The 12,663-nt window shown below is 48.7% G+C and overlaps 1 protein-coding gene across 2 annotated transcripts in view; it reads right to left on the reverse strand.

The window, feature by feature from the left end:
* SLIT3 (slit homolog 3 (Drosophila)) overlaps positions 1 to 12,663 on the reverse strand; it is a 593,250-nt gene that overhangs the window by 138,616 nt on the left and 441,971 nt on the right. For both annotated transcript variants that reach the window (XM_012649737.1, XM_012649736.1), the window contains exon 7: positions 1,200 to 1,271. In XM_012649737.1, coding sequence (XP_012505191.1) covers positions 1,200 to 1,271 — 72 coding nt within the window. The remainder of the gene's footprint in view (positions 1 to 1,199; positions 1,272 to 12,663) is intronic.

The following is a 12,663-nucleotide window of genomic DNA, read 5'->3' on the forward strand; positions in this document are numbered from 1 at the left end:
CTCCATAGATCTGGGCTGGGGCCTGAAATCTTGCTTTTCTAAGAAGTTCCAGGTGATGCTGATGCTGCTGGCCTAGGGACCCCACTTTGGGAACCTCTGCTCTAAGGATTTTCAAATCTTATATATTCTGTGTTGCTTGGGGAGCACAGATGAGCTGGTTGCTTGGAACTTTCATCCAGATTTCTGGATAAACAGTGTGATAATAACAACGGTATACCAATCGATATTCTGTATTGTCTATCACATGCCAGGCAATTTATGTATCTAATTTCATCTGATCCTCACCACCGCCCCTATTTACAGAGGATGGAATGGAGGACACAGGGCTAATAAATGGTCCCACAGGAATTTTAGCTCTTTGCCTTGGCCCTAAATGTACTTGCTGAACACCCTTGGACCTGGCTTTCCCCAACTGCTGTAATGCAAATACCGCCGAGGTTCCACCAACACAAGCCAAGCATCAAGTTTAAGCGTCTTTGGAAAGGCCACCAGAGCCCATTTGCAGAGAAACTGACAGAGAGGTTTCTTGTTGAGAAGACAGGGGAGTTCCCCGGGGTCACAAGGGCACTGGAACTGCTCTTGGTATTTGGTGTCATGGGGAGATCTGCTTCCTCAGTACACGCCCTGGAAGGCTTAAGCCCACTTAAGCTATTCCTCATAAAGAACCGGGTATCAGAATTACTGCATTCTAATGTCAGAGTGTCAGCCAGGGAGCAGGTGAGCAGGGGCCGGATGGAAAGGAGAGAAGGAGGGATGGACTGGTGCTCCCTGTCCTGCACCATTCCCAGGGGAAAACTACGTAACCACCGGCAACGTGACAGAACTGCTAATGGTCTGTGACATTAGCTAAGGAAATGGTGAATCATTAAGTCATAGTTCTATATGTTCTCTGACAACACAGAACTAATAATCTCTCCCATCAAGATGGAAGATGCAAACACACAATACAGGAAGAATTCCCACAGTCCCGGGGTGAAGAGACATGAGTCCGTCTGATGCAGAATGGCGGTTCAGAACCACAGATGGCACCGTGACCCTTCCCCGCATCTGCTCTCACTTGCAGAAGGAGGAGGCATTCGAATACAGGAGCTGTTTGCCAAGTCTGGGCATGGCAGGTTTTACAAGCAGCTTGGAGCGCTGCACCTTGGGTGTGTAAGACGGGGAGAAGGCGGGGGAAGGAACAAGGACCTCTTACTCACAGAGTGCGGATCTTCGGCATGTGGTTGAAGCTGGTGACCAGGATGCGGCTGATGTTGTTGTTGTTGAGGGTGCTGCGGAGACAGGGAATACAGGGATATGGTCAGCCGGGGAGAGCACGGGGAGTGTGGAGGAGGCACCAGGACGCTTGTGGAAGGGAAGGGAAGGGTGCATGTGACTGCAAGAGACACCACAAGTCGACAGCAGCCGGCCGGCCAGTGGGGCAGCCGAAGACAAGTGGACAGGTCTCCGGATGACAAGAGCATCCACTGACTCCTTTATCCAGTGGAGCCCTCCTTCCCTCTGCTGCCCTCTTGGGACTTGCTTACCCACCTCGAGTAACAATATCGCTTCCCGAAATCCTACTGTGTGCTGAGTGCTTCATTATGATATCTCTAATTCTTACACCTCTGATGTCAATTACGTATTGCTGTCCTCAGTTTAGAGAGAAGGAAACAGATATAGTGATGTTGCTTAGTAACACGCAAGTCTGCAGAGGGGTTGCTCCTGCATGATGCGTGAGAAGGCTGAGCTACAGAGAGGTACAGTAACTTTTCCAAGGACCACAGCGGCCACTCTCTGGAGATGGGACTTGAACCCAGCATTCCCTCGCCACCATCTCCGTGCCCTGTCCATCGCATATGTCTCCTCACGCACGATTCGTTTTCTTGGCATCTTCTGACTCTTCAAGCACATCTTATCTCAAGCCAGTCTGTGAGGACAGGGACTACGTCTCCTCTCTCCTGGGCATCTCATGACCACAGTGGAACTCCTACAGTGCAATGTGGGCACTGACTGGTACTTTTGTTCAGGGAACAGCGAGGAGAAAGGTGTGAGCTCCATAAATGAGCCAGAGTGAAATAAGGATGCTGAAGAATGAAATCAGGCTATAGGCAAGTACAGCTGGGCTGACCCTTCCGCAGGGACCCGTTATGGAAGCCCAGGGGAAGCGTGGCAGCCAAGGGAGCGTCTGCAGAGCTGGAAATGCTATGGAGCAGGAGGGACTTTCGGGTCAGTTAGTTCATTGATGACCCAGAGGGAGAGACAACACCGTGTGGGAAAGTTGGGCCTTGGGCTCAGCTCTCTGACCCCACACCTGCCTCATCGAGCAGGAGTTGGATACAGCCCTTGGTGCAATCCTTCCTGTGCCCTTCTTTCTTCTGCTCCTCCCAGGGCCACGTCGGGCATCCCCTTTTCAACAACCTAATTCCTCTTGTCCTTTCCTGGGTCTCCACTGGCCCCCACTGGCCTAGGAAGGAGCCTTTCTTCGGAAGCCTTCACTAGTTAAGCAGACCTCTTCTGCCCTTGGCTCTTGGTAAACACATTATCTTCCTCTTCAAGAGTCCGCTGCAGCATAAGCTCTGCAAAGGGATGTTTTCTACCTTGCATACTACTATAGCCCCATGACCTGGTCCATACATGGTTCAAATCAGGTCTTACTATTCCCTAGTTGTGTAGCCTGGGGCAAGTTATCAACATCTCTTATCCACAGGCTCTTCACCTGTGGAAGGAAGCAGGTAACGGCACCTCCCTTGCAGGCTGGTAAAAAGCTTAGATGTAGCACGTGCTCAATAAATGGAGGCTGCATTTTAGTGACATCGGTGGAGAGGACCTAGTGCTGTCCTGGTCTTTTCTATTCCCCGCCAACTCCACCCCCCATGGAAACAGAAACAGAGCTTCGCCCAGCACACGGTGGTCCCCATGCTCACCCCACCCAAGGGACCCTGCACTGATTCCTTCTGCAGGCCCCAGTCTGCAGCAGGACTCTAATGATCACGTTTCCCCCACCCCAGACTAGTCCTCAACCTCCCCACCCCGACCCTGGGCCAGTCATCATTTGTTTGGCCAATAAGGCCAGGAGGAAGTCTGTTTACACAAAGGTGCGGGACCTAATTCTTTTTTCTCCCTCTCTCCCATATGAATTGTGCACCTATCATGTGTGTGGCACCACGTGAGACATATTGTGTGGTAAAGAGGAATGAACAGCTCAAATTTACGTTGCCTACGTCTGCCTGCTTTGTAACTTTACTAATGCACCGATGTAGGTATTTGGCATTTTATGAAGTTGAACCTACTCAGCTATTTTGTTTCATGTGTCTTATCTTTTCTGTGTGTGTGGGTAGTAGCCATCCTGTCTCTGTCTATCCAGAAAGCTTTCAGAATACCTCATCAGACAACGTGAAGGACTTGTCACTCCCATCAGAACAGGCTCTGCGCCTTGTTGGAGAGCTTCCTGGGGGTCAGGTCTATGCCCCCCACCTTCTGCACTGGATTAGAAATGCTTCCAGGGCAGAAGGGATGCTTTCATTTCCCCTTCTATCCATCTCAGAGTTCTGGGCTCCAGATTTGGGGGGTACCAAGGTAGGGTTGTGGACTGACCATCAGACAAAAAATCTGAGCATCCTGCTTGTCTCGGAAGGCAATGAGCAAGAAGAGTTTGCAGAGAAGGGGCTTCTTTCGGACCACGCCCAGCCCCTCAACTCCAGGTGGACTTCACAGCCCAGCTGTAATTTAGCTGAAAGCACGGTACAGTTACACGCAGGGCTTCAACCGTAACTGCATCCGGCAGCAGTCCGGCAGCAATGACTTATTAATGTATTACTACACTGATATTTAAATGTGAGTCGTAATGAGAGCTATAAAACATTTACGATAATAGTAATTATTCCAGAACCCAAATGACTAAACACAGTATCCAGACTTTCATGATTTGCTGCTTGGGGCTGGCCTGTCCAGGGATGTCAGGGGGTTGGTAACGTCTCGGATGCTGATCTCTACGGCAGCTATGGTTTTTGTTTCCCTAATAAACACAGATTTATTTGATTTCTAGTTTTGGCAGCTTTTGCCCACACACACAGCACTGTGCTCTCTCTGATTCTCGTGCCCCCGCCTAAGTAGCTGGCTTTTGATGGAGAAATCATTGTTCTATCCCCAAGGCAGCAGAGCTGTGAGCGTGGGCCTTGCAGCCACAGACCTTGTTTAGATTCCAGTTCTGCCACTTACAGCCTCTGCAATGATGGGTAAGTTTCTTAATCTCATTAAGTTTCCTCTTTTGTAACGTGGGATAATAACAGCACTGCTCTCGTAGAGCTTTAGTGGTGATTAAATGAGATGTTACTAATAATTGCCAGCATTAACCGAGAGCTGACTGTATGCCAGACAGGGCCTGGGCGAGGGCACTACGTTGTGCCATCTCATTTAATTCCTCCAATTACCCCATGAGGCAGGGACCTTTGTTATCATCTCCATGTCATGAATGAACCAACTGGGGGCGCCAAGGTTTGAATCTAAGCAAGCCTGACTCCAGGAACAAGGCCTGTATTACTTTCCTTTTGCTGCTGTACAATTTAGTGGCTTAAAGCAACACACGTTTATTCTCTGATAACTTAGAGGTCAGAAGTCTAAAATGGGTTCACAGGGCTAGGTCTTTCAGGGGCTCCAGGGGGACGACTCGTTTCCTTGCCTTTTGTGGCTTTCATGTCCCTTGGCTCATGGGCCCTTCCTTGCGTCACTGCAATCTCTTGCTTCTGTAGTCGCATCTCCTACTACTCACCACGATCTGCCTCCCTCTTATGATGAGCCTTGTGATTACATTTGGAGCTTACCCGAACAGTCCAGGATAACCCGCCCTACCCCAGGACGCTTAATTCAGTCACATCTGCAAAGTCCCTTCTGCCAGGTAAGGTAGCATTGATAGGTTTCTGAGATGAGAACGTGGACATCTCCGCGGGCCGTTATCCAGCCTTCGGAACAAGGCACATACAGCACTTAGCACACTGCCTGGCTCATACTAACAGCCAGTGGTCCTTAGCTACTGTTATCGTAGCTTGTGTTTGTTTAGTCCTTTACAGGTGACAACCCAGGTTCATATCTCATTTGATACTTGTAGCACTCTGAGGTCGGAATTATTATCCCCATTTTAGAGACAAGCAATTTGAGGCTAAGAAAAGTTATGAGAATTACTGATGGAACCCCATGAGCTCCTGGTGGATTCAGGACTCGTTCTTTCTTTACCACCTCCTTCCCCCGTTTGCCTCCTACTTTCGGGTCTAGTTTGTCACTCCGGTGTGGATAGTCTCTGTCATCTCTACCCCAGCACCCAAAGGTAGAAACATCTGGAGACGCCTCCTGGTGCCTCTTGTGCTATACACCCCCTTGAAGATTAACCAGTAGAAAAATACAAGGCTGGGTCTGACAACAGCACCCCTCCTGCTGCCCCAGTCAGATTGCTGGCCCGTGCTAAGCTATGGTGACTTTGTCAGCCTCATCTTACTTACCTCCATCTCCGGGGAGGCCATTGTCCCACAGGGTATCTTCCACCTCACTGCTCTGCTCCTTTGGAGATACTTTGAGAAAATGCACTTTCCCCCCCAAATTACTCAGGTAGTGGTTAGAGGTTTTTCCCTAAGTAAATACTCGTAATTCAGCACTTACCATCAAGTTTGAAGCTCAAGTTCAGGGTCAAGTTAATTCTATACATTTCAGGACTATCCTGGCCTCCCCCTTTTCCAACCGGCACAAGCTACTAAATGGGCATTTCAGCATCAACTAGAAATAAAGCCTCTCCCTCCCCATGCGATTTAAAAGACAGTCTACCTACCTACAGTTTCTCTCCTGTACAGTCCTCGCCCCACCACAAATACTGCATTTATATTGAGTCTCACTTTGACCTGTGTAGCATCCAGCTGTTCTCCAGCTGTGCCACTATTGAAGCATAAATGCCTCACGAAAAGGAATCACTTTCCATATTAAAATGATCCATTTGGACAATGCTACTCCTGCCCATGGACCCCATTCTCTCTCAAATGTGAGCACTAGAAAAGGAATATTAAACTTTTTTTTTTCCAGGCCTCTAGGGATGAGTGAAATTGCTATGGTTTCCATAGTGCCCAGAGAGAACCTTGGTACCCTGAAAGAGTTTGTGCGTCGTCTTTCTCAGCTAAATACCAGGGTCCGGAGGCAAGACAAGGGCTCTCCGGCAATGACTAATGCACGAGGATTCACATAATGGTCAGTGTTAGGGATTGGCAAACAACTGCCCACAGGCCACATCCCAGCTAATGCAGCCTGTTCTTGTGAAAAAGGTTTTACCCACTCATTTCTGTGTTGTCCATGGCTGCTTTCAAATTACAGTGGCTGAGTAGTTGCAGCAGAGACCATATGGCTTGCAAAGCTTAAAATATTTACTATCTGGCTTTTTATATTTTAAAAAACCCCTTTGTTGGCCCCTGGCTGTTCTAGAACTGGACCATCCTGGCCCTGCCTTTGCCAGTGATTAAGTATGACAGGCTGGGCAAGTCCCATAACTGCTTAGTAAGAAGAGGGGTTAGGTCAGAGGCTTTCAAAACTTAAAAATGCAAACAAAAAACACTTCCTGGAAGCCCCCCAAGTGGCAGTTAACACAGCTGGGATTCAAAAGCAGGCAGTCTAACTCCCACCTACAAGACCGGTCCCAATGCTTCTGGAACCTGCAATGCTGTGATGGAATCAGAGCCTGGAGAAGGCCCTGTTCAAGAGACAGGGCAGGTGAATCCACCTTCGGTTGGGTATGGAAGGAACTTGGGCAGTGGTTCTCAAAGTGTGGTCCCCAGAGCAGCAGTGGCAGCCGGGAACTTGTTAGAAGTGCCTATTCTCAGGCCCCACCCAGATCTACTGAGTCAGAAACCCTGGGGTGGGTCCCATTCTTCTGTGTTTAATGAGCCTTCCAGAGGAGTCTCATGCAAGCTCATGTTTGAAAACCACTGAACTAGGGAAAAAGCTAAGAACAGAGCCTTTACCTAAGTGTAGAGGGCCACATATAAGATGCTCTCTTGCTACAACTGGGATCGAAGGCCCCTTTGGTGGAGGGCATGGTGTTCTCCCGCTAAGGAAGAGGCCCAAACTCTGAAATGGTAGCCAGTCCTCAACAGTGGTGGCTGTAACCACCCTGGAGGGCTCCAACTTGGCTTCTGCCCCCAGGCCTCTGCTGTTCCCTGCAGAGTGTGAACATGTGGCTCCCGTTGCATCACTCAAGACAGCCATCTTTGATCCAGAGGAACTAGGTCCAGCTGCAGCCAAGCCACCCTGGCAACCTTAATAAGGCTGACATTTCCCTCTGTCTCCTCCGATTAGGCCATCGCTTTATCACTCTGTGCTTTCCTGGCTCTGGGTGTAATCTGCGTGTTGTGTGTCCATAACACCATGTAATTGGCTCTAATGCAACAATATTATCTGTGAGCATGTATCACATAATTGCAAAATCAGGCATCTGCAGTAAGTGCCATTGCAGCCTCCCAGCATGTCAACCTTCCTGGGGTACTCTTGGAAGCCCTCCTCTTACCCTCAACACAGAAGGGACCCAGACTCCTTGGGTCAGATAGACCCTCTTGGTGGACTGGCCCATTCATGCCTGTCTCAAGGTAGATTGGCTTCTCCCTAAGTCTAGGTAAGCAAGGTGGTTCTCTTGTTGAGTCATCAGCCACCATGGCAACAGGATGTCTGTTTTAAGTGGACCCAGAGATGCCCTGACTTGTACCTACAAATGTGGGTGTCCAATGGCTAACACGCCAAGACTGGAAGAAAGAGCAATCTCTAACAGTGCCTATATTGAACTCACAGAGGTGGACACAGCCAAAGTAGGCAGACGCCTTTCCTGAAGAGCAGCTGAGCGTAAATACTGTGGCTGGACCCTGCGAGAAATACCTACACAGCTGGCAGGGGGGATGACAGGCACAGAGAGGTTCTGGTAGCGTGTGGATGAAAGGGGAGGGGTGGGGAGCTCACGGCTTAGGCAGGCAGGGCAGTGAGGAATGAAATGGAGGACACTGCAGATCCTTGGGGCTGTCCTTCAGGTCCCTGTTGTCCTCTTTGGCTCCTATGTCAAAGCAACTCTGGCTCTTATTGGTCTTGCTAGGTGACTGCCGATTGGCAGTCATCATGGCACTGGGAGTCCGGGCCTACTGAGGATGACCTGGCCCTAAAACCCTCTCTGAGGTCCTAGGAATGTGAACATTATTGGCCAACTCAGGTCTATTAGAACATGTGTAGATGGCTTCTCTTTGCAGACTTGGCCCCAGGAGAACACACTGAATTGCCCAGTAGGCCCATGCGGGTTGAGAGAAGTATCCCTAAGCCTCTTCCCCAGCTCAGGGCCTCGGGCTGTCCCCAGACCTCCTCCTCGGTACCCTATCACTTTTAGGTGAAGCTCCCTGTCCTGTGTCCCTCCTATCATGGCTGAACTTGTCTTTCCTTCCTAGCTGTGTGCTGCTCTGATTTGCCTGGGGGCTCTAGGAAACTCCAGAAATCAGGAAGGAGGAGGATGCAGTAATGCCTCCTTTGAGAAAACCTAAATGGAATGTTACAGGTTCTCCTGTGAACTCTCTACTTCCCTCTAATGAGCTAGACTAGTAAACGATACTGCTTTGAAGTGGGCTTGCCGAGATCTGCCAATAAAGACATCCACGACACCCATGATAATAGCAGTAATAATGCTGATACTATTTGTTAAGTGTTTGCTATGTGCCCGCACCAGGCTGAGCACTTTTCACACACTATCTCATTTAATTCTCCCAACAATCCTGAGATACTATTGTTATTTCCATTTGGAAGCCCAGAAAGCTCAATGAACTCTGTCCAGACCACACAGGTTACAGAGCTGTGGGGCCGATATTCAGGGCCAGGAGGTGTGATACCAGGACCTACATTTTTAACCATTACACGAAACTGCCTCTTGCACGATTACCTTCACGCAGTTGTTAACTGCCCAACATCCACATCTTCCCAAGGTGGAGGCGAATCCTGTCTGTTTGCGGTGGACTCACTCTGTACCGCCTTTGATGTGGCAGGGACCACGGTGTCTGCCTCACTACGGGGGCTGCTGCAAAGCAGCGGTGCACACGACCCTCCCTCCCTGCTGCTCCGACACAGAGCGTGAGGGCGGGGTGGGAGAGGCTACAGAGAAGAGAGGGCAGCTAGGTCTCAAAGCCTTCTGAGGTCCAGGTTTGGCTAACACTTCTAAGTGTTGCCAAAACACAGTGGCCCCTATGTTGGATGGGCTGATTAGAGTTTTTAAGAATCCCCGAAGAACCAAGAGTACAGCTCTGCTCCCTACGCAAAGCTTTTCTGTTGCCTGTTTGGAGGGGCAATGGGTCTCTGAGGGCACAGGAGGCGCGAGGAACAGGAGAGGTGTGGGAAGGAGGGAGGGGGAGACAAGGTGGGAAGCCGCCTCTTTCACATGGCTTGCTCTCCTGGACTTCCCTGGGTGCTGCATATTACTGAGTTCCTTGATCTCCCTGTGGACCGTTTAAATTAAAGCTCATAACCATTGTGTGGGCATGTAATGAAAACAACTGATGCTGCACTGATTAGTCCATTACTCTCAACTGTTAGAAAACATAATGATCTCACAAGGGGCCTTATTCACTGACGTATAGCAGTTGAGCTCTCATTTGACACCTCAAGTTAGCAGCCAAAGCAATAACAGCTGGGGTTTTTGTCTCAATATTTGTACCCGACTCTAAAGTGATTTGGCACCGGGTGAGCGTTATTTTTAAACACACAGCTCTCACCGCCAAGTAACATTTTAAATGGTCTCCAGGTGTCATGTAAAACCTACAGAAATAAATAAAAACAATCAGCTGCCAATTTGGGCCTTTGATGATACGGACTCCTTAACAAAAGGGCTTGTCTTTGGTTCATCTCTCATTGTATATTCATATGATGACAGGCAGAAATTCATCTCTATCCACTCAGCAGAGCCTCGGTGTGAAAAGAAAAACATAATGCCTCCAAAAAATGTTAAAAAGTAGAAGATCAAAAGAGAAAGATGAATCTTCAAATCCTGCCACTGCTCAGAGGCATGACGCCCCAGCATTTTGGGTCCCTTGAGTCTGAAGAACTCCTTACTCATTTATTGAGATGATCACACATACTGCCCAGTGGTGATTCAGAATGGTTCACCTGCCTTCCGATGATGGAGTTAATTATAAACTGTACCTTAAATGACCACATGAATGAGATGGCCTTGGTCTCCCAATTCTATTTCATTGTCTATACCTGGGGCCCTGGACAATCTTGTCCACTTTATTATTTAGAAACCAGGCAATTGCCAGCATGCCAAGATGTCCACATGGGCCAAGGATGAACAGGTGACCTCCCATTTACATAGCTGGATAGGTGAGTTTGCAGGTGAGAAGGGGAGAAACAGACAATTTCCACCTCAGCTGCATTTGGTGCCTAGCCCAGTAAGAAAGAAAGGGAAAAGTTTTAAATGCCCACTATGTGTATACTACACGAGGACAGAGAGCAAGGCTGTTTTGCGCCCTGCTGCATAGCCAGGGTCTAGCCTAGTGTTTGGCACACAGGCAGACTCGATATTTACTGAATGGGTTGCTGACTTTCAAAATATGAAGGCTCATGTTTTTGGCATCTTTGATACAAATAAATTTCCACTCTGAACAGCCTCCTGGGCTAATCCAGGGGTACAAACTCAACTGTCTATGGGAGTGAGACTTGTCACCTAAGTAAGTAGCTGCATGGGGACTGAAGTCAACACGGCCTTACTGAGCGGGATGTCACTTCTTGTTTTGCGGGCTTGTGCTAGGCAGGAATGTGGGTGCAGTGTCTCCAGTTTTTTTTTTTTAAAGAGAAAGCCAGACAGGTAGAATTTTCATATGAAGTCTCCTGGTTTTTTAATATTGGCAACTAAATCACCCTGAGGAACATAAACCCACAAATGAAACACCTGGGGGCTGCATTTGGCAGGCAGGTGTGAGTTTTTGGTCTCTGAACCAAACAAATTGACTCAACAATTTGAATCAGAAAAATGTATATTAAGAAAATCAAATATTTTAATGGAATTATGGTGAAATGCGGTCACAACCTTCCTTCTCTATTGAGTCTCCTGCAGGGCGGCCGCCAGCTGAGACACACTACAGGAACCTACTATGCAAATGAACTGTCTTTGAATGACTGAAAATGATTCAATGTTCTTCCCCCCCCCACCACCATTACTTGGGGACAAAGAGCCCAGAAGAAGTGTCTGTCTGTCAGGGAAAGCTGTGTTCCACCAGGCAGGAGTGCTCTTGCCTGGGTTTGCATGCTACTCATCAGTTCTGAGGCTAAACATCTAAGTCCCTTCTTGTGTACAGTTCAGAACTCAGCCACTTCAGAGCCGTTAGCAGAAAAACCTGAGCAGGGTGCACGAGGTTCTGTTCCTGGGCTGAGATGCCAGAAAGGTCCTGCTTTTACCCTCTGATATTGGCAAGGAAGGGGTTCTCTCAGGGAGCTGGGTGCAATTTATACCTTGGGCTATTTGGGCCAACACTAAAGGGCAGGGAACTCCAGTGCTTACTCTCTGGGCCTCTGGTCACCACTGGTACCCAGGCATCAACGATGTGGAATTTAATCTCTTTGCAGAAAGCCCTCTGCACAGCAACCTGGTGGGGCACTGGGCAGGGCATCCCCCTAAGCAGTGGCCAAAGCCTTGGAGGGTGTCGCTCCCAAGCGGAATGCAAAATGTTCCCTCTGGCAAAATGCTGGAGATTAAGGGATGGTGACATGAACAAGACATAAAGCCTGGCTTCACTAATTTTCGCTTCCTGTCTGCTAATACAGAGGAGAGTAGACAGCAATAATGAGCACTGGGTAAAGAGCCAAAGGACCGTTTTCTGGCCTGGTTCCTCCATGAATTTTTCCTATGTCTGTGGATAAGTCATTTAACCTTTCTGGGGGAGGTTTCTTTCTTTCAAAATGAAGTGATAGAACCAGTTGACCTCCAGGGTCTTTCCAGCCTACAATTTCACTTCCAGGTCCAACTGGGTTGGTATTGGCTCTAAATTGGCATTTCTAGATTGGGACTAATTTTCCAGACGGCAATAGAAGTGGTCGTGGATGCCGAGCTCTGCCCAGCTCTTCACAAAGGCAGGACATCTGGCCAAACTCTGAAAGTAGCAACCACCCCCACTGTGCGGCATGTGAAAATAGTTATGCAGGGTTGGCTCTTTTTCCTTTTGACTTTCTGCAGATACCTGGCTCAGCTTCCGTGGGGTTAATGGGCTTGCTTCCCTAACCGGCTGCTGCATCTCTGTGGGAGCGATTTTCCTACCCAGTTGACTTTGTAGAAGTCATTTGCAAGGCTGAGAGAAGTGAGTAATGGGGATCAGGAAATTAATTCATGCAGAGAGGGTTTTGCTTTGGTGGGTGACAATTTTAATGATCACAGTTCCTGGGGTTCAATGGAAATGAGTCTTTTGTGGGTACAAGACCCAGATGTTTAAATTAAGATAGAGAAAGGAAAGAGTGGAGGGTGAGGGGAATGGCAGATATTTCAAAGATTTACTTTTAGAAAATACACTGTTCAAACATTCTGCTTCTTAAGGATGGGAAACGGCCCGAGAGGTCTGGAGCAGGCGGGGAAGCAGGCCTGGTGGCAGCTATGGCGATTTGCAGAGGCATGCCCTGTCCAAACGGGCACCCAGTGACACTCAG

The sequence above is a fragment of the Propithecus coquereli genome, unplaced genomic scaffold (assembly GCF_000956105.1).
Source record: "Propithecus coquereli isolate 6110/MARCELLA unplaced genomic scaffold, Pcoq_1.0 Scaffold301, whole genome shotgun sequence".
NCBI lineage: Eukaryota > Metazoa > Chordata > Mammalia > Primates > Indriidae > Propithecus > Propithecus coquereli.